Genomic DNA, 25,866 nt, shown 5'->3' with positions numbered 1-25,866 from the left:
TTTTATCCAAGATATGTTAGAAGTTAATTAGCAAACAAGCTGAATATTAACTATTCACTATTAGTAATCTTAAATGCTGTTCTACATAATAAATAGTAAATTAATCTGTTATTGTATAGTATGATCATAATTCACTGTAAATCAATAAAGGCATAGCGCTACTTAAAAGTTTCAGTACTAAAGGAAAATGTTTTGACTTGGAGACCCCTGGCTGAAGTTATATTTTACTTACTTGTGAAGAGTTTTTTTTTTTAAATCCTTCCTGATTTTTATATAAATAAACAATATATATATTTGCTAAACTTTACCTAGGTGAAATCTTTATCTAGCCTGCAATATTTAAAAAAAAATCCTACTTATCAAGATATGGATGGAGTTGATATGTCGGTTTGCAAAGCATGGCCTGCAATTTATTAAAAATCTCATGGAGAAATAAGTTAAATTAGACTACTTTTTTTAAATCTAAAAATGCAAACCCGGACATTTATTCACAAATATTCGCACATCAATACGAAGTTTAAAAATTTGGGTTAAAGGTCAGGATGAGGCCCAGTGAGTGGCGCATTCAAAAGCTTTTAGTAAACGTGAGATCTCTGGCATTGTAGGTTTATTTGAAAACACCGAAGTTAAACTATTTTTTTACAATTGGTTATGATAGAATGATAATAATAATTATAAAAAAACATACTAAAAATCTTTACTAGTGTTAAACCGAGTAGTGATTAATTTATCTGAATTGAATAATTTCCGACAGCTTTGAAGGTTGCACGAGGAAAGCCGAATTTGAAGCTTGCCACGCATGCGTAATCGTTACTCCTCCTCTGTATAGGGAGACATGGCGACGTCCCTGATCTGCGGCTGTTTGACGGCTAGCCTGAGAACTTCAGGGGCCAGAAACACTATCGGTGCTGCTTCTAAGGTGAGTGGGCGTCCAAACTAAAGTTAAGGTTATTGGCTTTCGAAGAGAGTGCGTGGTATGGCGCTACACCTGCCCCGACGACTACAGTTTTCTCTGAAGCACACAGGGTCAAATTTGACATTAGCTCAACTTCATTGAGTTCCGTTGTTTGGGCTAACCTGCTAACTGGCGAGGGGCTAGTATTATTGCTGCAGCAATATGACCAATCACACATGGATCACTTAGACCTCAGTTTAATCCAGGGCAGGATATCTTATGTTGTTATAAACGATGGTTTTGTATTAAAAATCACGCGGTGAAGCTCAGTGACCTCCACCAGCAGCTGTGATCCATCAACGGTTCCGAACAGGCATCTGTCCTGCTGACTCCTCCTGTAAAGTTATTTGAACAAATCTGCTCAGACTCATTTAGAACAAACAGCTTGTACTGCGGAGACAGGCTGTCAAACACAGCAGGGACACTACCGAAAAAAATCATAGACAAGCTCTTGAGTTAGATCACTTTGCCGGGAAGTGCAGGTAACAGTCCCGGGATCCCAACAGCTCAATGGTACCCCTAGAACAAGGGCCTCAACCATAAAAGATTTTAAAGCCCAAATTTAGTTATTTTATTTGAAAAGTACTGTTAGCAAAATATCATTGTTTGATTATTGAATTTGCACAGAAGTTAGGATATATCAATTATTGATTAGTTCAGATTAGTTATCTTTACATATAACCTTTATTAAAGGGACTTGTTTTTACCTGTACATTACCACTTTAATTTTTTTAAATGTATAATATAAGGTAAATGCAAACAATTTCCTTATGTATGTCAGTATTTAAAAACACAGCATTTGGGAAATTGAAATAACTACTTTGTAATGTACCACTTCCTGCAAAAAATGGTAGCTGTCCACACCATGTATGCCAGCTTGTTTCTGCAAAACCTCACTTCACACTCATTTGTCATAACAAAAACAGATCATTTCACGCCTACTGAGCATGTGTAGAAGTACCTCAGCCAAGCCTTTTTTAAATTTTTTTTGTCCATTTAATGCTCATGTATGGCTTTGTCACACAACATCTAAACCTCTAAGAGTTACTTATGACTATAAAGTTTTCCATTGATGGGACTGTTTTTCTTCTCATTCGAATGAATAAATAGATTTATTTATTTTTTATTAAACCGATAACATAAGGTTAATTTCCCTGTTTCAATATGAAAATCATCAATATTTAAGGACTATTGCAGAAACAGAACAAATAACGTGAGGGAGGTGGAGCCCTTTGTTGTTCTCACTGTGTTTGTTTGTTTCTACTGGTTTTTGTTTTATTGTTGTATTATTGTTGTATTATTATTTACTGTTTTAAGTAGCAGGATCCATGTATTGGTGGTTATACATGATTAATGTAATGATGAATAGTAAATTCAATAATCAGATTTAGCTCTTAAACTGGGCAGGAAAAGTTGAATATTTTAGGATATGCAGCTGTCAGCATTCATGCTGAGAACTGAATGTTCATATGTAAATGCTAGTCATGTTTACTTGTTAAATAAGAATGGTTCACTTTGCATTTCAGATAGCAAAACATCCAAACGTGCTTTGGTGTCATATGCTGACATGTGATTGTATGTTCTTTGTTCACATAGAAAAGTAATAAAAGTGTTTCCTAGTATACTGAAATGCCACAACAGACAACAGCAGACAGCCAGATTCTTGATGACAATCTTATGTTTCACCCTGCATGTGTGGGGTTATATTAATACAGACTGCCTTAGTGTTGGTAATGGGATGCTATAAGATTATGTTGTGGGGTGTTTATGGTTTTCAGTGTTGTATGGTGTGATAGTAAGATAGTTTAAATTGTATTATCTTTATTTACATAAAGTGACTTTAAAAGCCTTAAATGGAGCACTGTGAACTTGCATAAAGCCCATAACCTGATGAACTCTGTGTGAAGAGTAAAATAAACCCCAGTACTGTGGATGAACAATTCCCAGTGGCCCCTTTAGGTCCCCATTCACTGCTGTGTTGACAAGGTCTGGTTGGTCAGAGAGTTTAAAAATGGCTGTGTTTTAGAGCTGCTGTGCACTTTTATAATAAACACTTTTTATGATTTTCTTTTTATCTGTATGTTTTAATGGTTGTTTTCTGTGTTGCAATGATGTCGTAATGGTGTGTAGCAGAGTCTGTTAATGTAGTGTTGATGTTGTATGTTTTTGTGTTAAGCTTCCTTGGCAATGTAGTTTCCCCCCTTGGGATTAATAAAGTTATCTTAAAATGAAATCCAAAAGCGTATTTCTGAGTTGAACAACACACTGAATTCTCTGCCCTTTTCTTTTTTGTTTTGTAAATATATAGAGGGCTAAATATGTCTGGTTAGGCATCACCGTAGAAGCTTTTGACTCACATCTGGCATCACTTCTGTTACCGAATTTCCCAATTCTGTGTTTTTGTCTCTGTTGAGGAAGTTGATGTGTTTAGTGTCCAGACTGACTTGGTTTGAGAAAGACCTGATTTCAGATCCTCATTCAGGTTTTCAGCGTTGCTTGTGTTGTGCTAACAGCAGACTTTTCTCTGTTGGGAGACAGTTTCTCAGGATGGTTGAGTTTATAATAGTCTACTCATGTGTCTCCGTCTGTTTGATAAGTTGGTTGACATACCATAGTTTGACAATATTAATACATAATTTAATACATAATACAACAATTTGTGTATTACTGGTTAAAAACTGCAGGTTTGTTATAATTGTAGATGAAAATGTATCAAAACTTTTTCAAACATAATTTCAGATATGTCCTAGCACTTATTTAAGGGATGCTCATTGCCAGCTCTGTTCTCTCCTCCAGGTTCTCGGTGGTTCTTCTGGTCTATTTGGAGGCCATGTGTCCCAGCCGCAGCCCCCCCACTTGCTGCAGCAGCAGAGGAACCTCTCCCTACACGAGTACATGAGCATCGGCCTGCTCAAAGAGGCCGGTATCTCTGTGCCGGAAGGAATGGTGGCCAACTCCGCGGATGAGGCCTACACTGTGGCCAAGCAGATCGGTAATAGTTGGAGAGACTCATTTTCACATGTAACATAAAAGCAAATGGTGTGTGGCTCCTACTCACCAAGCACAACAAACAATATTAAAAACTCAGCAACAGCAGCATGTACGTTTCTTTTGTCAGCTCTTGGAAACTAATTGGCTTGTGGTAAAAATGTTTACCAAATGCTCGGTCGTTGGTTGTTTCCATGCTGAAATACCTCAACAACAGTTGGACATTGATTCATTTTCGGTTTTGTTGCAGACACCCTGAAATGTGTTTTATGACCTGTTAACAACATAGTATTACTTAATTATGGTGAAAACCTCCTACTGTTGATAAAGTTTGTCTTTTTCTTTTAAACATAATTTTGTGGGTCAAAAATGACTGAAACGCTCTCTATAGGGTAAAACCAGGTTTTGTTTTTTATGACGTAGAAGTAAACTTGGTGCTCCTCTCCAAGAAAAGAAAATATTAAAAACTTGACAGCCTCCTTCCTACAGATGCAACAATGGCAGGTCCTCGCCTTGCAGGCATGGAAACCGCACCCACTGACACATAAACTGTTCATCTGCTGTAGATTCACTAGTTTCAGGTTTTTGGACTTTTACAGAGCTGTTGAGAAAATATTCCTGCCATGGGGCGGGTTTGTGCTTTTAAGGGGTGTGAAAGTAACATCAGGACTACAGACAGCAGCTCAAATCGTAGCAGTGGCAACTTGCAGCGGCACTTCCTGCAGCTGCCACGACCTGCCGCGAGTCGCCACAGCTTTCCAGAGCTTCTGGAGCTGCTGACAGGCCAGCGTAACGGCTCAAACACCGCTCTGTGGAGTAGCTGCTTTGTGAATCTAGCTTTGCATCTTGCAAGTGGCTGCTGAGCTGATGTCTGTCATACAATAATTTCTGCCTGTGTATTCACGACCCGCCCACTTTCCGTCCTCTGATCACCTCACATCTCCCACACCAACCTTCCGCAGTAGGTGGAGTTACACAAAAAGTAGAGGGTGTAGTTCCACTTGAACAGAAATCAGTAGCTCCACTCCATGAAACATGATGACAGTGGAGTTTTTTTTCTTTACCACAGCTGTGGGTTGTTTGTATAATCAACAAATAGAACAAATTTCCAAATGAAAACATAACTACGTACATCTAGAAAGAGAAGAACATGCAGTTGCTGTGGTAGTCACAACAAATTATAATTTCATTTATGTAAAAGGAGTGTTTTCATGTTACACAATTAGAACAAAAACACACAAAGTAAAATAAAATGAATCATTAGGAATAATTTCCTTCAATTTGTTATTTTAACTAAATCAGGTCTCAACAGTTTCACATAATTTTCCCACTTTTTCCCAGCGTTGTACAAAAATGTCCATCTTTTAGATTTAAAGAAAAGGTAACATAAATCTCTTTTAATACCTTCATCCAGTTATCAGTGGTCACGCCGGCCTCATCCTTTTTTTCCTTCCACCAGCAGCATATTCCACTAATTTCTATTAATACCTTTCATTTCTAGAGGAATGCAGCCCAAATGAACCACATTAAAATCAGAAGGTTTTAAAATGGTGTGCCTTATAAATTTGTCTCCAGTAGTTTTATTATATTTTAACAATCCCAAAACACATGATCGTAATTTGCAATATTTACAGCTGAAATTCTTCCACCACTGAGAGAGTTACCATTCATGTAGTGTGCTTTCATATAAGGGTGATAAAAAATCTAGCAACATTTTTCCATCTAGATTCTTTCCAAAATTCACCTGAAAACTGACAGGTTTCTCTGCTTCCTCCCACCTGTTCTTTATGTATTTTGTAGTTGTGTAAACACTTGTATAATTGAGTAATAGATTATTTATTAATCTCTGATTTATATGCTTTTATAAAAGGAATATATGAATAAAATTCCTTTTCCAGTTAGATTCCCTCTCTTAGAACTTGAAAACAAGTTATTTGCATATAATGTTTTTCTTAGAAGAATTCTTCAGAATCTTTCTTGCTTGGCTTGAAATATTCCACACCTGAGAGCAGATTCATTTAGCAGAACATGCTGTAAATCCACACCCATGTTTCTTTTAAGCTGAATTTCCAGCAAAATATTCTGATATATTGGGGAGCATAGTTTAATTTTGTCTGAAAGCAGATAGAATACCACTTTTATTAAACAAAACAACCAGTTTTAAGTGTAATGTTCTGTATATTTTCTGTTTTGATTGCTCACCCTGTGCTTGTGAAGGTGTTTCATCCTGCCAACAAATATGCACAGCGACACGATGGCTGCTTGTTTGTTCTTGTTCATCATAACTTTGCCAGTGATTCTTTAGTGATATCCACTTCCAGGCCTTGGTAAATAGAAACAGTTTAGTTTTAAGAAAGAAGCCTGTTTTAACATAAATTTATAAAAAGATAAAATGTCATTGATTTTTGGAAATTGTTCGTTAGCCTCAGACGTTATTTAATCAACCAGGTTGCACTTGAAGTTCACATGTTCACATTAGTGTGACACAGATTTCTGTTGCTGACACACTTTGGTTTCCTTTGAATACGTGAGTACCACTCAGAGCCTTTCTGACATCTCATGACCTTTTTGTGTGTGTGTGTGTAGTAGGGGTTAAGTACGTGAGTCCTGGGCTGCACAGAGAAACACGCACACGCAGGAATACTTGGTTCAAATATAGCATCCTACTGCTTCAGTGGTATCAGCTGTCACTTGGTAGAAGTTGCACTCTGTTAAAACTAACACACACTGTTTTATTCTATACTTTTCATCTAATCGTTTTTATAGGAGTGATGAGAACGGTTTCTCTGTAGAGATTAAGGTCTAGGGAGAATGTTTGATCTTATGAGTAGATACACAGTGATAAGTAGAGAATTCTCTTATTTGGAATTTGTCAAGTCAAATATTTACAGAGAAGCAGGAAAAAATACTTGATAGAAAGTCAAAAACTTGTTCTGTCTCATGATTGTATTAGTAGTTGTAATAACCAGAAGTAAAGTCAGTGTGATTACCATCATATTCTCCTGTTGAGTCCCTTTCACGCTCAATATCGCTGTGTTTCATTGATGCATAAATTTGTGTTTGTCTGTGTTCTTCTTAGGCTCGAAGGACCTGGTGGTGAAAGCTCAGGTTCTGGCTGGAGGCCGAGGGAAGGGGACGTTTGAGGGTGGGCTGAAGGGAGGAGTGAGGATCGTCTATTCGTGAGTAGTCCAGCTTTTGTCCTGCACACTCAACATTTCAGTCCAGGTCGATTTGACTGTGTTTGTGGTTACTATGGGAACAGAAGGGATCAATACCACTGCAAACAGTCTCAGATGTTGTATAATTAAACTCATGTTGTATCGATGGAGAAAGTCAGTAATAATTGCAAACATCAGGCAGCAGTTTTTCATGCAGCAGCAGGACTCAGAGAAAGGAGCTGGCTATGGTGTTTGTAAAGCTGCAGGCGTGGAGCTCCTCATCCTACTGTTAACTGTGGCTGCTCCTCAATTCCTGATGGATATGCAACTCAAGGCTCGTGCTAGAATTTTTAAGTCGGATCAAAGACTTGGTTTGATTTTTCCACAAGATCTTCGCCGTTGCAGCTATGCTATGTCATTACATCAGTACAGCCATCATTTCAGTACATTTTCTAACCTACTTCTGGTGTTTTCAGCATTTCTGTTAACAACCACAATGCAGAGAGACAGATCACTCATCAGTGTTTGTCTTGTTTTTTCTGCACAGGTCTTAATATAACCAGTGCAATTCAACGTGTCCAACGTATGTACTTCATAAATACACACACACAGGCAGGCAGTCTGCTACCAGGCAGCCAGCAGGCTGTTTAAAAACATGTTTTGATGGTGAACAGATGTAAACAACAGTGACAGACTTAAACTTAATATAAAAGTGATACCAATTAAATAACATTAAATGACAAGAAAATTTGAAAATGACTGATCCTCTCAGCTCTGTGAGGTAACATTTGTACTGTTAAGTAGCTGATATTATCTAGTTAATTTAGGCATATTTTCTACCTAAAGGAATGTGGAGGACATAAAATGAATATCAAGATGCATTTACCCTGATCCTGTTGTGTTGATGCTGATTGAAGTATCCACATCAAAGACCTTTAGGAGGACTAAAGCGTTTTGAAACTGACTTATAAAGGTGTTGAATATACTTTAGGTCAGGGCTACTCAATTTGGTCCTACGAGGGCCGCAATCCAGCAGGTTTTCCATGTATCCCTGCACCAACACACCTGAGTCAAATTAGGTGGCTCTAACAGCCAATCAGGTTCTACACAATGACTCATTAATTTGACTCAGGTGTGTTGGTGCAGGGATACATGGAAAACCTGCTAGATTGCGGCCCTCGTAGGACCGAATTGAGTAGCCCTGCTTTAGGTTAATATATTGTCACTTTAAACCAGGGGTGTCCAAAGTCGGTCCTTGAGAGCCGCTGTCCTGCAGGTTTTCAATGTTTCCTGCTTCAACACACCTGACTCAAATGAAATGGATCCAACAGCCAATTAAGTTTTGCACAATTACTCATTAATATGAGTCAGGTGGTTTTGGAGCAGGGACACATCAAAAACCTGCAGGATTGTGGCCCTCGAGGACCAGAGCAGGACACCCCCGCTTTAAACTCTGACCTCATGGAAGTCCGTATTTAACTTAAAATAAATCTTGGAGGTATGTTTCATTTTCTGTTTGTTAGATTGAATAAACCAGCACATTTTTGCCATGAATCAAGACCTTGCTCTTAAATGATGAGAGTTGGCAAGATGAGTTCTTTGAGATGTTTAGTAAATTCACTTTCTTGGTGAATAATTTTAGGCTATATTTTCTCATATTTTGTATATTTCTTTTCCTTCAGCTGTTCTTTCAAGTGTCGAAACGGCTAATTATTTGCCTCCATCTGACCCCGTCCTCTGCATCATCTTCTCTTTCACCAACTAACTTCATGTCCTCTTTCGCTTCATCCAGAAATCTCCTCTTTGGTTTCCTCAAACGGTATCCTGCAGGTTTTCATTGTTTCCCTGATCTAACACACCTGACTGAAATTAATGGGTTATTGTGAAGAAGCTGACAAAAAGCTGTTGGATCCATTTGATTTTATTCAGGTGTGTTGGAGCAAGGAAATAACTAAAACCTGCAGGATAGCGGCCGTGCGCTAGGCCTCCTGCCTGGGAGTTCCAACCTCTGCAAACCTCCCCTATACATGCCCAAACCACCTTAGTCTGGCCTCTCTGACTTTGTCTCCAAAATATCTAATGTGTTGTCATGATAACCTTATTTTTGATCCTATTCATCTTTGTCAGATCCATAAAATATGTTTTTTTTTTAATAGCTATAACTCTGTCCTTTATCAAAGAAATTCTGTGTAATTTCCTTTCTCCGTGTTGTCATCAGTCCCGAGGAGGCTCGGGACATTTCGTCCCAGATGATTGGTCAGAAACTGTACACCAAGCAGACCGGGGAGGCAGGTCGTATCTGCAACCAGGTGTTTGTCTGCGAGCGCAGGTACCCACGCAGAGAGTACTACTTCGCCATCACCATGGAGCGGTCCTTTCAGGTGAGGAAACCCACTTACACCTCCATTTGCAGCCAATTTACATGGTCAAGTTGGCTTAAGTTTTGATCATATAGTCAGCTCAGAATTATGTGTTTCATGTCCCAAAATAAGATTTGGCCTGAAAATAAAGGCGGCCATCAATTTTCACTGTCAGTTTTTGAGGAAAATGTTTTTTTGAAGAACATGAAATGATGACAAATTGTTGGGAAACTCTCCCAGAAATGTTATTAATCTGAGGAGAGCAGAGCCTTTGGTTGGTGATACGTAAAGCACATCCGTCTGCGAACAAGTTTCATTTTCTCTAAGGCTCTTGGATAATTGGTAATACTTTAGTGGACTTTTTAAGGGTCATTTTCTGATTATCTGAGACAGCTTGAGTTTTCGAAGCAACCCATCTCCTCCCAAATCAGAAATATAGATATTTTTCTGTGCATTCTGTACAAATAAAATCATAAGTAAATGAAAACAATGCTCCCATCAAACAACACAATATGCATTAGATAGTCATTAAGAAATAGATGGCTTGTTACCAGGCCTCTGCAGAGCTGAATGACATGAGGATGAAGGAATGAAGCCATTTGAATTTGGTGTGTTGGAGAAGGAAAACATCTAAAAGCTGCGGGATAGTAGCTCTTGAGGACTGGGCTTGGTCACCCCGACAGTCCTCACACAGCCTTGTGCAGGTTTAAGGAGATTTTGACCAGTAGATGGCAGCACCGTGTAAAGCAAAATCTTACAGTCTATGCAGCCTTTTTAATCTTTACTCTAAAAACACTGGTGAGTTAGACTGCCTGCACTTTAGATCCAATCAAGATGAAATATATTTAATTGGATCAGTTAAATATAGCATGGGTTATTGTATAAAGACGCTAGATATTAAAATTAGATAATAAACAGTCTTGATATCATGATCTCACTTTCAGAATAGATTTGACAACTACAACATTTTTATAACCACTTGATGTAGTTTGGAACTGTAAGTTTTTATTTATACTTGGCTTTAAAAATGGCCCCTTTACTTTTTAGTGATTTATATTTGACATCAAAACTGCCCTTTTAAAGCAGGAACAGTGGAGCTGTAAGTGTTGGTTTAACTGTTTTTGTGCTTTTCCAAATCTGCACTCAATGAATGTGTAGTTAAATAAAATTATATCCCAAAAGTAAAGAATTTGATAGCTGTTCTCTAATGTTTCTCTAATCACCCCTGCCTAACTTAACCAGTGCTGTTCAGGGTTTGGGCACTTTGCAGTAATAGAAAGAAAAGCCTTCCATGTTTCTTTGGTCTGAGCTCCGTGTGCCTTAAAATCTGCAGCACTTTGGTAGAAAAAGCTTTTCAGACTATTTGGCAGGCAGGCATTTGAAAAGAGATCTGACTTGGTTCTTCTGTGGCTCTTGAGTGTCTTTATCTTCCAGACAAATTGATCAGAGTCTTCTGCGGCTCTGTTCTGTCATTAGCTTATCAACGTAATGAAGCTAATGACAGAACGGAGTGAGAGTGATCAGATTATATTGTTATGATCTGTATCCATTGTGAAATGTTTTAGGATACCAACGTACCAAAAATGTACCTGCATGTTTTTTTTTGTTTTTTTTTTGTCTGTCAAGCCACTTAACACTGACCCACGAACCATCCAAACACGATAAGAACCAGTGTTTTGTCTGCACATAACAAACAACTGAGCAAAGCTATTTTAGATCGGCTTTTTGTCACTAGCAGCTTGTCACAAAGACACATCATTTGTTCCCATTTCTTTTGTTGAATCTATGAAAAATATGAAAGATAACAGCTTGACAAACATCATGTTTGCACCAAAAAGACAAAGCTATTAGTTAAAAGCATAGTGTGCTGTGTCGTATCAAAGAAGAAATGTCAATAATTAATTAAAAAAGAAGAAAAAAAAAAAAAGATCTACTGCAGATAAACAGAATCTAAAAATAAAGTCCTAAGAAATTGGAACAAATCCAGCAAAGACATCTACTGTTGGCTGAAGCCTCATCATAAATGGTCTCCATGGAAGGGTGGCTGTCAGGAAGCCGTTCTTAAGCAACGGAAACGGAGAGAAAGGCGTGATTAATCCGCCTCGGATCCTGGATCTCAACATTAATGAAGCAGTGGGATCATCTGGACAGAGAACGGAACAAAAAGCACCCACCATCCAAGAACGAGCTTATGAGTATTTACATTTTTCTTGGCACAACCTTCAGCTCATTGCTGCACCTATTTCCCAGTTTATTTAAAAAATGGAAAACAGCATTTTATGAAAATGCCATTTATTAGACTGGCTTTGGCCTAGCAGCTCAGTGGATTGATTCTCGTCTTTTCCAGTCCACATGTCCAAGCAATCTTTAGCAAGACACTTAACCCCACACTGCAGTCTTTTTTGTCTTTTCTGGGAATAATATGTATTGTTTCTGGACTTAGTGTTAATCATCTTTGTGTAAAGGCAGAGAACACTCCTCTCACCTGGGAGTGTTTGGGGGTAAAACCTGTCTCTTAGATGGCATTTGCATTCTGTGAAACCTCGTTTTATGATTTTTAGTCATGAAGACTTTTGGGAAAACAGATTGCGGGGGAAAAAAAAACAAAACAAAAAGCACAGCTGTTATCTTGAACACCGCTTATTGCTGCTGCTGTGAGCACATTTTCCAATCAATTCATTTCAGAGCTGAAGTGATTAATCTATTCTGAGTTAGTTGAAGTGTCTGAAATGAATAGTCAAATGTTGAATTAAGATACTTGATAGATTTTGTGTCTCTTTGCTGTCAAAAAATGAGAATAAATCTCTTTCCCTCACTGTGTGTCAGACCTGGAGACGACATCTTTGACTCTTAAGTCTTCACGACAAAAAAGCCAATTAGTTGAGAAAACATTTAGCTTTATCCTCCACTTTTTCTTAGGTAGCAGAAAAAAGATTTGGGAAATTATTCCGTTGTAATTAAGGAAGTTGGTGAGAATGACTCATAAAATCACTGACCAGAGCTGGTCATAATGAGGTAAACCCACCTCTCATTGAGAGGGGAGTCCCACATGAATTAGACTCTACATATTTAGAAACTAAATTAGTTCATTAACTGCAAGTATTTAACTCCCCATCACTTCCACTTGCATCCACAGGGCCCTGTGCTGATTGGCAGCTCGCAGGGAGGCGTAAACATCGAAGATGTTGCAGCGGAAAATCCAGACGCCATTGTGAAAGAGCCCATCGACATTGTGGAGGGCATTAAGATGGAGCAGGCTGTCAAGGTACGATCAATAGTTAACGTGAGAAGTCACAAAACAGACCAAGGATGTTCCAGCTGTGCAGTTTGGGCTGCTGGAGAAATCGAAGGAGAGGAGGAAGATGAGAGTTGGTGTGTTTTGTGTTCTTTCTGCAGAGTGTGCTCTTTAATGTCTGCATCACAAGGGGCTGAATCTCTACATGAGACAGAGGTCCAGTGTTTTCCTTAAACTCTTAAAGAAGAACAGATTTAATTCTTTTCTTCCACTGATCATTTATTAATACTTTTTTTTCAAATGAAGGGCGCTGTTTGATGGTTTGGAGCTTTTATGATATTGTTGTCATCCTTCCCCTCCCTGCTCTGATATTTTCTGATATTAAAGGTACGGTTTCTAAGAATTACTAACATCTAGTGGTAAAGATGGGTATAGCAATGATTTTGAATGCCAAGCACAGCTGTGAATGGATCAGTTCCTAATATCCCTCAACATGTTTAAATCTGTGAGTGGATCCAGTGGCCTCAAGTGCAGTGATGACTGCACTACAGGTAACTACTTTTGGTGACTTTTTAATGGGTTACTTATCCCAGAGGGAGCTCTAGCACCTGTCAAACAAAGTTGGTACCGCAGTTTTAACTTCACACAGAGTTGTTTGTCCATTTAGAGACACCATAGTAAAATGGTGGCACAAATATGGCAGCTGCCATATATGTAGAATAGAAATAATAACTTTTTAATGATATTAAATTTTTAATTTAATATTCTTTAAATAGAATTTAAAGTTTGACGCTGCTTTGACAACATCCATCCATTTATTTACCTATTTATTAAACTTTTAGTCTAATGGTTGTCTTCAAAGTCATCAGTTAATGACAGAAACAGACCAACTGGTTGGATGTTCAGCTTTATTATCTATATAAATTCAGTTTAGCTTTATTCATGTAGTGACAATTAACAGCAAACTCATTTCAAGGCACTTTTACACAGTCCAATTCAATCCAGTTGTCAGTTCTGTTGTCCTATTATAATCCAATTAAAACAAATCCATCATATGAGCCACATTAGTCCAATTCATAACTGTCCACAGAGACACATGCACCACAAAACGATCAAAATGAGCATATACATGGTTATTTAAAACTGCTGATCTGATCGTGAAAAGGTTTAAACCATCCCTAAATGATGCAAATGGAGGTCGATCGGACCAGCAGACATGTTCACATGACGCGTATTTATTCTGATTGGACGTTCGATCGGATTAAAAGTTCTCCATGTAAACGTAGCTGGTATGAAGTGTTGTGTTTTATGTCCTAACCAGTTGACACATCCTGACCTTTTCTGCTCCACAGTTCATTTTGAATCCTTCTTTTCCCACATTTCCCCCTCTTCTCTCTGTTTTAACATGATCTTTATGAACAGGGTGTCACAGCAATCATAACAGAAACAAAACCCACTCAGAAGCTGTGATGGGTAAAAAAAAAAAAAGCAGGAATGATATATTAAATTTTCAGTTCAGGAGACAAACATTTTTTTTACAGTCATAAATCTGTTTTTTTCTTCTTAAATTTAGGCTCATTAAGTTCTTTATATAATGGTTATATATTGAAATTAAATTATCACAACTATATAAAATAATTAGTTATACATGTCGCTGATAATAACCAACCAGGCTCTCTCTGATGCAGGTCAGGAAGTTGATGGTGATCAGTAACATTTACAGTATAAGCTTTTAAGCTAAGCAGCTGCCTGCTGTGGATGCAAAGCAATGAGCTCATGAACAGTAAATATATAGTGATAACTGTGATGTTTAGTAAATATCAGCAGGGACTGCGCTGGCCTCCTGCAGGTTAATCTTGATGTGTGAAATGTTTTTCTTTGCTGCAGGTCGCTCAGAAGATGGGCTTCCCACCAGCGCTGGTGAACGAGGCGGCAGAGAACATGATCAAACTTTACAACCTGTTCATCAAGTATGATGCCTCCATGGTCGAGATCAACCCTATGGTGGAGGACTCTTCTGGCATTGGTACACCATGACACACACACACACACACATCTGCTCTCTCAGTAGGGCTGTGCAGCTTCACTGGTCTCATGATTCATGCAGGTAATCCTGGCAGGCAGTAAAACATATTCAGTGTATTTCTTCCTTTCTCTGCAACTTTTTATGTCATACTTTACAGGCTGTTTACAGGCCCTTCCTCCATCTTTTTTTTTTCCCGATTAATAATTCTGACAAGGATGAGTTTATCTGTTTGTTTGGAGGGAATAACCCTTGCTCTGCTGTACTGTCCCACACGCCTCCTCTGCAGCATTTTGCACAAGACTGAAATAAAGCAACACAAGCAGCAACACGCAAATGCAACTTTATTTTTGTTCCATGCAGAAGTTGCACTGATCTGCAGTTATTGTTCAACTTTGGACATAATCTTTTATTCAAAGTAACGATATTGAGGAATCTTTACCGTTAATCAATCATGCGTGTTTAACACTACAATTAATTCATTGTGAAATGAAGTAATTGTGACATTCCTAGCTGTAAGACAGATGCCAAATTAGTCTTTGTTTGGGGGTGCTACGGTATAAAAATCTGCCAAAATTCAGCAGTGTTGCTTTGTTTAGAATATTTTTTCTTTAACTGTTGAAAATATATATATATATATATATATATATATATATATATATATATAAAAAACAACAAGTACTCCGTTATGTCTGTATCCGTTTCCCATCAGAACAGGTCACCTGGGTTTGTATAAATGATCGATGCTGTGCGATCGCTCTCCCCACACGACTCCTCCTGCATTCATGTATTGTTTTTCAGCCAGCTAACCTTCTGCTGCAGTCTTTTTAGAGCCATTGTGCAGATGATTGCTGACCCAAAACGGCAGGAGACATTTATCATAAATTACTCATAATTTTGCCTCATTATGAAGAGTTTTGCAATTTTCGGCACCGTTCTGTGGCAGAAAGACAGGCCCACGTCAGGCTTGAGTTCTCGCTTGCTGAGATGAGGAAGTTGCATGAGTGTAAACGTATGTCCACATGTGTGTGCAGCCATCGCTAAAGGTCAGTGTTATTTTTGTCCCAGACTTATTAAAGCAAATGATGACTCTCCCGCAGAGACAAATGTGTCAGTCGATCAAAATGTGGAAATGATCAGAGGATTGATTTCTCTTTGAGGTGTGTGTGTGTGTGTCTGTCAGTGAGTCAGAGTTAAATGGCTCTGCCTATTGCACAGTGATGAGCTCCTCAGACAGGAATTACAGTTCTGAAACACTCATATGAGCAGTGGTGCGCTGACCTTTGTGGTAAATGCCAAGTACCAGTACAGTTAATGACTGTCGCACTGGGAAGACTCCAAACAGTGGTGCTCATGTTAGCCTGTCGAAAAGTTAAGTTCTTCAGCTGTATTACCATCATTTAATTTTAAGAAACTAAAAGAGTGAGCATTAGTAACAGCCTTCAGTTTCCACCACAGTAGCAAGGAGGTCAGAAATGCAAGGCTGACCTCAAAAACCTGAAGGTCAAATGAGTTTTGGTGAGAAAAGGTAAATACTATACGGAAGTTTCCTTGAACAAAGCTGGTGTGATTCTTGTTGCAACAGACCTGTAACCACCTAGAAAACCCAGATGTATAGATCACCTTCCCCTGTGGTTTTTAGCAAAGTAATAACTTTAAACGTAAAAGAAAGAGGTGATGAAATATTTTCTTAAATGTTTCTGAACATAACTATGTGTAAGACTGTTAAAATTGAATATATATGACATTAGGGGGTCATTTTAAAGCTGGGATGATATATTTGTCCTATCACATGTAAATTGAAGTGACTGTAAACTCTATGTCCAACCTATAAAACCTATAACCTATAAAAGTGGACCTGACAGTGATCTGCTGGCAAAAGGATCATATCCTTCACTTTAAGAATTAGAAATATTAGAAAGGATTAGCATGTTCTTGCATGTGTGAGTTCCTTGGGTCACGGCGCATAGCTGTGATTTTGTTGTTCATGTTTGTAGTGTTTGTTTCCCTCGTTCTCTCCATCCAGCACAGATTGGTGTGTAGCAGCCAACGGTTAGCCTTCAGCTGCTGCTCAGCTTCATATTCTCCCGTCACCATGTTGTTTACTTGTTTAGGCTAAGCTTGTAAACTTGTAACACCATGAAGTCACATGTAAGAGGTTTTGATTAATTCCCACTCTAGCAGATCGTATTAAATCACATGAAGGATGAAGTTGCTAAATTCTGCTTCACTATAACTTGGATTTGTCTCTTTTTTTGGGTTGTGAAATAATCTCCATGACTGCTGTACCCATGATTGCTCAAATATACAAAATATAAAATTTGATTTAGCTGTCATTAAGTTAATTTTACCCCCTCCGAGATAAAAAAACAAACAAAAAAAACTGATAAATAAAATGTCACTGCCGGGGGTCTCAGGTTTGTCTAATATTAAAGTGTCCTCATGTCAACAGTGATGTGCATGGATGCCAAGATCAACTTTGACTCTAACGCTGCGTATCGCCAGAAGAAGGTGTTCGACATGCGGGACTGGAGTCAGGAGGACCCCCGGGACCAGCAGGCTGCCAAGGCTGACCTCAACTATATTGGCCTGGATGGAACTATTGGCTGTCTGGGTCAGTTAGTCTCTTATTAGTCAGTCACTAAAATAAACTTAATTTTCTTCTTCTTTTTTCCCCTTAGTTGTTTGATTTTCTTTTAATCTTACATGATAATTAACGGAATTTATTTGGTTTAAATAATATTCGTAGTGCACAGTCTTGGGAATCTTTAAATTTAAAATCACCACAGTTACATTTTGCACGTCATGCTGGACATCTTAACTTGAGGTCAAACTGAAACAACTCTGTACCTGAATCATCTCTACCAGGTTGAATAAACTGACCAGTAGCCTTTATCCTTTCTAGTAAACGGAGCGGGTCTTGCCATGGCCACCATGGACATCATCAAGCTGCACGGAGGAACACCGGCTAACTTTCTGGATGTGGGAGGCGGAGCCACAGCTCATCAGGTGACTGAGGCCTTCAAACTCATCACCTCAGACAAGAAGGTAAGAACTCGCCTGCTGGCTGTTACTGGAGCAGTTTAACAGGAAAATGCACATATTTGCTCTTTTGCTAAACTTGAGATCAACCTTTTTAGATTTGTGTTTCTTGAGCTGTTTCTGGAGTAAAGCATCAGATGTTAATCTGCACACAAACGTTTTAATAAATTCAATCCAGAAATGTTGTAACCATTGTCAGTGTCAGTAAATTAACCCCCTATAAAAACATAGATAAATATAAAACCCCCTAATGTTTGCTCGTTGCTCAGGTTCAGGCCATCCTTGTCAACATCTTCGGAGGCATCATGAGATGTGATGTCATCGCGCAGGGCATCATTATGGCTGTTAGAGACCTGGACCTCAAGATCCCCATCGTAGTACGGTTACAAGGTACAGTTCCGACACACCTAGGACACACTAACAAAGAAAAAAGTAGTTCTGAATTTATTCAACTTCAAATTTCACTCTGGTAACTAAAATCCGAGCTTGACGGGTGTGTTGGCGCAGTGTCAGTAGCGATGTGGGTGTTGTGCTGGATCGTTGTGGCAAAACAGAATCTGAGCCTCAAGGCGAAGCTTTCCTTTTGCTAATCTATGTTCTAATCCTCATTTGTTGTCATGAGGTTTGGCTAATTACTGAGTGGAGGAGGCTGTAAATAGAAGCTGCCAAATTTAGCCTCCTCTGTAGCATGTCTGCCCATCTCCTAGAGAAAGGGAGAGACACTCAGACAAGGCTTTGAGCTCTGATCAGGTATCTCATGAGTAATTCTCACTTGAGATCTCCTGACCATATCCAGCAGATAGGAATAATTTATGATCTCACATGGCCTGGGATTTTCTCAGGCTTTCAGAGGAGGAAATTAAATATTAGCTGCAAAGCAACCACAGTAAGACAAATTATATTTGAAAGATTCACATAAATGTAAAAAAACAACCAATGATAGTTTTCAAAGTGAACCATCCAAATTAAAACTGACTGGTCTCCTTTACCTTTGATTCGTGCATCCCTTTCTGCTTACAGGCAATGAAAGCCTCACTCGGATAAGTCAGTCACACCTGAGCTGTCAGACCAGTAGTGTTACAGCAGAGGGTTTGACCTTTGATTAAAGAAAAAACAAATAAATAAAATAAATAAATGATGTAAAGCATCCAATAACAACAAAAAAACCAAACTTTGGTTAGATCTTCATGTGACCTCCCCTTTTGTTTGACAAAAGCAGAGCTCTTTGGTCATGTGGAGTGTTCATTCTGATAAATTTTCACTTTGATTCGGACCAAAATGATCAAATAAATTAGATATAAAAGGACCCTTAGGGACGCTTTCCCTGGTCTCCTTACCTTGACAGACAGGTTACCAGGCAGCAGCCGGCAGCGTTCAGAGCCAGCTTGTGTCTGTTTCGTTTGATGCTTCCTACTTTAAAGTCTGCCTCCAGAGGAAGATGCGGTGAGCTGTGGATTATTGTGATATTGTGTGATATGCTGCATACACACTTAGATTTATCTATATTTATCAAGAGAAGCCAACTGTTGCGGAGAGAGTCTGCCTGTCCTCTGTGCCTGCACATGGCCTTCCACAAAAGTCTATCCCTCGCTGGTGAGAATTCCTCTGCCAGTTTTGTTTCCTCATCTTTATTCATTCAGCATTGCAAACACTGAAATTTGCAGACGCACAGAAATGGAGCATGCTTATATTTGGAGTCTAAATAGAGCTGACAGTTCGCAGTTTTCCTCAGGGTGAAAATTTCCCCTCCTGTTTTCTATTTTAAAAATCAAAACAGCGTCACCTCATGTCGTCTACCACGTTTTAGTGTGATTTAAACAGCAGAAGTGTGGCATCTCCAGGTAATTTAGGATAACTTAAGCTAGAGGATTTGTGCTGTACTCATTGTGTATAGTTTTAGCTTTAGAGCTGTTTTGGTCACCAGGTTGTCCTGTAATAAAATGTTAAGTTTTTCCATCTGACTACCTGAAATAGAGTATAAGAAGCAGCGGATTCAGGAGGGAAACCCAGAAGTCACTCTCCTGCTCCTGCTGGGGGATCCTGAGGCGTTTCTAGGACAGGAGTATTCAGTATTCAGAGTATTCAGGACTTTATATAATGCCTCACAAGTTTCCCGGGTTTCACCCCAGATGTTCATACCAATTCAAATGACTCCCAAATTTCCAAGACACTAGAGCATATTACCTATATTTATAAAGTTTAAATTACTTCTCATTGGCTCAAATGTGCCTTCAATCAGAGTCCATAAAATAAAAGAGAGCTGTATTAAAGTAACTGTAGTAAAGGCTTGACTTCGAGCCAAAATGGACCTTTCGCATTTAAGACAATTTACATATCCTAATCTTTCAAATTTTATTATCTATCTATGACTTGTAGTAAGAAACTGCTTAATTAGTCATAAAGCCGAGTCAAAAATGTATTTCTTTTGGGAAATTTGATTTAACAACCTCATGTTTTTAAAGCTCATTTTCATGTTGAGATATGCTGAAATTAGAAACACAAGTTTAAGTTTACATGACACACAAACAAAAATCTCTGCGCTTTAACCCTGCAGGTGCCACTAATGCAAAATGTGAATATCTCATAAATAAGCCACATGGATTTGTAAGATCTTTGGTTCATCCCTAAATCCAGTTAATGTGAATATTTGGTAAAAGTTGATAAATGTGGGAGTTGTTTGCAGACATTTTGCCACCCAGACTTAAAGAAATGACAAAAACTTTACAACCGAATCTCAGGTATGTTTTTTTTTTTTTTATTATTTTTTTTTTTCTGCAAAGCAAATCAAATGTCAGTTTTGATTTTAGAAAATTAAAAAAAACAAACAAAACAAACCAAAAAAAAAGATTTCACATCACTGCGGTCAAGTTCTTTAAAATTCAGTTAGTTTCAGCTCTATATGTACTCCACCCATCCATCCATCCATCCATCCATCTACCCATCCACCCATACATCCATCCATCCACCCAATCACCAACCCACCAATCCATCCATCCACCCGTCCCCTGTCCATCCATCCATCCATCCATCCATCCATCCACCCATCCATCCATCCATCCATCCATCCATCCATCCGTCCATCCATCCACCCACCCATCCACCCGTCCATCCACCTATCCATCCATCCACCCATCCATCCACCCATCCATCCATCCATCCATCTACCCATCCACCCATACATCCATCCATCCACCCAATCACCAACCCACCAATCCATCCATCCACCCTTCCCCTGTCTGTCCATCCATCCATCCATCCATCCATCCATCCATCCATCCATCCATCCATCCATCCACCCACCCATCCACCCGTCCATCCGTCTATCCATCCATCCATCCATCCATCCATCCATCTACCCATCCACCCATACATCCATCCATCCACCCAATCACCAACCCACCAATCCATCCATCCACCCGTCCCCTGTCCGTCCGTCCATCCATCCATCCATCCATCCACCCACCCATACATACATCCATCCACCCAATCACCAACCCACCAATCCATCCATCCACCCTTCCCCTGTCTGTCCATCCATCCATCCATCCATCCATCCATCCATCCATCCATCCATCCATCCATCCATCCATCCATCCATCCACCCACCCATACATACATCCATCCCCCCCCCCCCCCCCCCCCCCCCCCCACCTTCTTCATGTCCACCAATCCATCCATGTATAGGACCACATACTCCCACTCCTGGATAGTATTTAGAGTGACCAATTAACGTGCATATGTTTGGACTCTGGGGTACCTGGAGAGAACCCACACATACAGTATGTGTCGAGAACTCGCTGTTTGTAATTTCTATTTACTTACGAGGGACTAAAGGGAGGGACTTGATTTTAAGCCAAGCTAACCTTGGCAACACAGTTAATGAGGTTTTTTATGTGCTAACATCAGCATTGCCATTATTTTACATTAGTGTTTAGTTGTAAAAGCCAGTGTAGTAATTCCCATCTGCCAATACTTAACCAGCCGTCCAACCACAGGCTGCTGCATCCCTGCACACACTGTAATATCACACTGTCAGGCTGCAGCTTAATGACAAGCCAACATCATCAATATAGCTTTTTAATTTCTCTAACCAATTTATTCATCGATGTGCATTGTCGCTGTTGCTTCTGTTTATCTTCATTTGTAGTGCTTTTGCTTGTAGTTTTCCTTTTTCAGACACTGACTCTGTTCACACGTTTAGGTGACTTGGGACCTTCTCTTTCTAATTTAAACAATCTCATCAGTTCTCAGAGCTTCTGGAAATACTTTGACTTTGTTTTTGTGAAATATAAATGGGACAGAGCAAGATTTAAAGCCTCGAGTCTCAAAAATATGAATGTATGTGTTTTCTTTCAAACAGAAATATGTCAGAAGATTTGCAGAAACAAGACACAGCTGCCATGCTGACATAGCTTCTGCGTGCAGAAACTCTTAGCTGAGAAAAGATCTGGTTTGTTTTTCTTCAGGGACAAGAGTGGATGATGCGAAAGCTCTGATTGCTGCCAGTCCACTAAAAATACTTGCCTGTGACGACTTGGATGAGGCTGCAAAAATGGTATGCACGCTAACACACACACACACACACGTAATGAACTTAGACGTCCTCAGTGTCTTCATTAATTTGATTTGCTTACTTTAGGACCACAGAGCGGGTGGAAACCAGGGCTGGCGTGTGGCTGCCTGCGGGCTGTGCTGTATGTGTGGATGTGTGTGTGAATGAATGTGAGGAGAAATGTCTGCTCAGTTTTACAACACAAAATAATAATCCGTAAAAAAAGCTGGTGATGGAGGATGGGAACAGGTGTTTGATGATTTTATGATAGTTTTTATTTAACTTGAACAATAATAAAATTTCTTTTAATGTTTGAAGGATTTTTTTGTTCTTAAAATATAGCATGTGGGTGTTTGTCCTAAAAAGAAAATGGGAAGCAGCTGTTCTGTTTTTATTCTCTTAGAAAAGTGCCGTTTACATCTACTTGCTGTACACGTACATGGTAGCTTCCATATATGTGCCAACACTTTAACTATGGTGTCTGTGAATGGACAAACAACTCTGTGTGTGAGATTTAAAACTGCAATACCGGCTTTGTTTGATAGGTGTTAGAGCACCGTTTGAGATAATTAAAGGTACATAGAAGAAGACAGTACACATGCACACAGTGTTGAAGTAGTTACCTGTAGCGCAGTCGTTGCTTCAGCTGAGGCCACGGGATCAGACCGTGCACAGGAATCAGGATGAGCTGCAGGAGTTGGGCTGCGGAAATTGCTGCATTATTTTTGTAACATGTTGAGAATGGCAGATGAGGCTCGTTGTTTATCAGTACTGCATATATGTGAAAGTGGCATTGTACAGGTCAGCAGGTAGGAAATGAAGCAAGAGCTCTCACTAGTGCACACACTATTCTAAAAGAAATCCAGAATATCTTGGAAGCTTTTTATGTGCATGTGTGACAACAGCTTAAATTTGGTGAAAATTGAAATGTCATTTTTCTAAGCAGTAAATGAAATGATGTATGCATGTAATAAAGTGCAAATAACAACTGTCTTTTATGTTTAATGGTTTTATGTTTAACCATATCTCTCCTCTGCTAATACAAATGCAGGGATTTTTTTTTCTTGGTGTCATTAAGGAGCCTCGTACTGCAAGGATAAGAGGGTCGGAAGCAATGAAAAGTGCTTCTCTGATATGAGCGGCCATTTGTCTTTTATGTTTTTATCTGTGTGCGGTGTAGTTTTCTTTGTTTAAAGGGAGGCCAACACCTTCTGCTCTGTCTGCTCACAGGTTGTAAAGCTTTCTGAAATCGTCTCTTTGGCAAAAGAAGCTCAAGTGGACATCACCTTCCAGCTGCCCATCTAAGAATCTCGACTCTTGTGACATCCTAATCCCCTCCTTCCAAAACCAATCACCCCCCCAGACACCTCAGACTCACCGACAGTAGGACGGATCTCTCAACAAGACACATTTAGTCTCTTCTTCATCCTCTCTCTCTCTCTGGCTCTGTGGCATGATGGCATGACTCTGAACAGCTTTCACTTAGCATCTTTTTTTTTATTTTTAGATTCTGGGATCTCCTTCCTGTCTCGACCCTACATCTTCTTCCAAGTGTCAGTCTGACAATGTTGTATAGCACTTGAGTCGATACGCACAAACCCCTCCCAGCCTTTAATCTCCCTCCTTTATTGCTTCCACTCTGAGAGCATGACTCATGGTCAGTCTGTTTACTTCTGTACTTGTTAGGAAAATGTCTTCAAACCTGCATCTTCAAAAGAAGGAAAAAACAACAAAAAAATCACAGCTGCTGCAGCTTTATTTATTTAAAACTTCATTTCACACAGAAGAATCCATTTCAGTCTCTTAATTTCAGTCATAAAACTGTAAGTCAGGAGCTAAGGTGGCTTCAAAAAGGGACTAGTTTAATTCTTTCAAGGCTTAGCATGAGTGCCTTTTAAACGTGTTTTTCTGTATAGGATGGTAACTGAATAAAGAACAAACTTGTACACTTCACACCAGGATTTTTTAAAAAGAATACCAGAAAGCTTAACTGAGCTGCTTTCTCTTTTATTACAATAAACCGCAACAGCAGCATTGATTTAATAATGATCCTCAGACAGAAATTGTTCCTGAGAAATAGCTTTCCCTCCTCCCATTCAGCCCCTGTGGGTTATTTCTGTACCTCCTCCAGACAGAGGTGTTCATCAACCAGTTCATTACTAGTATAACAGACGGTTTCTTCTTCCACAGCTGGTGAGACATAGCAGCCTTCAGGTTCGCTGGAAAAGCTGTTTTCAGGCTACGTTTGTTTTTGTTTTAAATGTTAGCCCTGACACCTGCAATCTGAGACGCACCGGCTGATGCTGGGATGAGAGTCCGAGTTTCCGTTCCGCCTGTGGTGGAGCTCATGTGTGGTAAACAGATATAACATCACAGCTGACTTTTGTTTTTTAACATGACTTTTACTTCTTCCAGCGAAATTTGGGGGGGGAAGCAACACAAAATCCGAAAATGAAGTTACTGATATGTTAAGTTAGCTGGTTTAAGGATTTCCTGAATTCATTTTGTATTTCTCAAGATCTTTAAGATCTGACAAAGTCACCTTGGCCTGAAGGCTAAAAGAGTTTTTTTTCTTTAATAAATTATCTGAATATATTGAAAACATGACAAAAAAAAAAACTTGTGGAAAGAGACAACTACTCCACTCTTTTGTGCATGTAATATCCATTTAAAAAAAATAGGGCAAATGGAAACGTACCTGTTGTCGTCCTGAAATCTGAATGAGTTTGAAGCACATTTAACAGCTGATTGGATATTAAACTCAGAAATGCACTTTGTTCCAGTTTAAATCTTCAAGCCTACTAAACTTGAAAGGTTATTAGCGTATAAACAAGCACGTGAGTAATGGCAGACACGTTAGGTCTACATGAACTTTTCTTTTTTTATTTAAAAAAATCTCACATGATGAAAATTACAGAAAATTGACAGATACTGCTGGAGACACTAAATATCTGTTAATTTATTTAGTTGCTGTTTGACCTTTTTTTGGGGGAAAACAAAGGCAACAGCTGCTCCTGTTCATTGCCATCATGCCACAGAACAACAACCACTTTCTTTAACCTCTTTTTCTTTCTACATGTAAAGTCAGAGTTCTGTTCAGCTGCTTTCTCTCAGCCAGACTGTAACATGGTTCTAGTTGTTCCCCCCTTCCCCTCCTCTCCTCCTCCTCCTCCTCCTGCAGCGCTCCGAACACAAGCAGACATTGTGAGTTGTATTTCATTTATTTTATCTTGTAAATAACCAAACTGATGTTCTCGTTCTGTAAGATATTTATGCTCCTCACAAAGAGTGCAACAAAGAAAGGAAAATAAATGCGGAGAACACCAGCATTTCTCTGTGTGATTTTTCTCTTTTTCCTCTTTTTTTTTTATCTTGGACAGGTCACCTCATTAGTTTAGGAAGTTATTAATTGATTTACTTATTGAAGCACCACTGTGTAAAACTTAAAACTTGTTGCATTTGAACTTAAGGGAAGAGTGAAGTGGCAGGTTTTCACTTGGTGGCAATTTCCTGTTGCAAAAAAATGCAACCAGATTTCACTAAATCCCACAAA

The 25,866-nt window shown here is 39.1% G+C and overlaps 1 protein-coding gene across 1 annotated transcript; it reads left to right on the top strand.

Moving 5' to 3' along the window:
- The first annotated feature begins 816 nt into the window (after window positions 1–816).
- sucla2 (succinate-CoA ligase ADP-forming subunit beta) lies at window positions 817–25,639 on the top strand. The gene is made up of 11 exons (XM_042001778.1): window positions 817–919; window positions 3,752–3,947; window positions 7,023–7,122; window positions 9,320–9,482; window positions 12,598–12,726; window positions 14,584–14,722; window positions 17,172–17,333; window positions 17,625–17,767; window positions 18,031–18,151; window positions 22,228–22,316; window positions 23,544–25,639. The coding sequence occupies exons 1-11, from the start codon at window positions 836–838 to the stop codon at window positions 23,616–23,618; spliced, it is 1,401 nt and encodes a 466-aa protein (XP_041857712.1). The 5' UTR covers window positions 817–835; the 3' UTR covers window positions 23,619–25,639.
- Window positions 25,640–25,866: the final 227 nt, after the last annotated feature.

This window comes from Melanotaenia boesemani, chromosome 12 (assembly GCF_017639745.1).
Source record: "Melanotaenia boesemani isolate fMelBoe1 chromosome 12, fMelBoe1.pri, whole genome shotgun sequence".
Taxonomy (NCBI): domain Eukaryota; kingdom Metazoa; phylum Chordata; class Actinopteri; order Atheriniformes; family Melanotaeniidae; genus Melanotaenia; species Melanotaenia boesemani.
This window is presented reverse-complemented; position numbering and strand designations above follow the sequence as displayed.

What these genes read in the sequence shown, in the direction of transcription:
- sucla2 (XM_042001778.1), top strand. Translation starts at nt 836, where the DNA reads ATGGCGACGTCCCTGATCTGCGGCTGTTTGACGGCTAGCCTGAGAACT. An exon ending in AGATGGAGCAGGCTGTCAAG is followed by an intron (nt 12,727 to 14,583) that starts GTACGATCAATA and finishes TCTTTGCTGCAG; the next exon opens with GTCGCTCAGAAGATGGGCTT. An exon ending in CATCGTAGTACGGTTACAAG is followed by an intron (nt 18,152 to 22,227) that starts GTACAGTTCCGA and finishes GTTTTTCTTCAG; the next exon opens with GGACAAGAGTGGATGATGCG.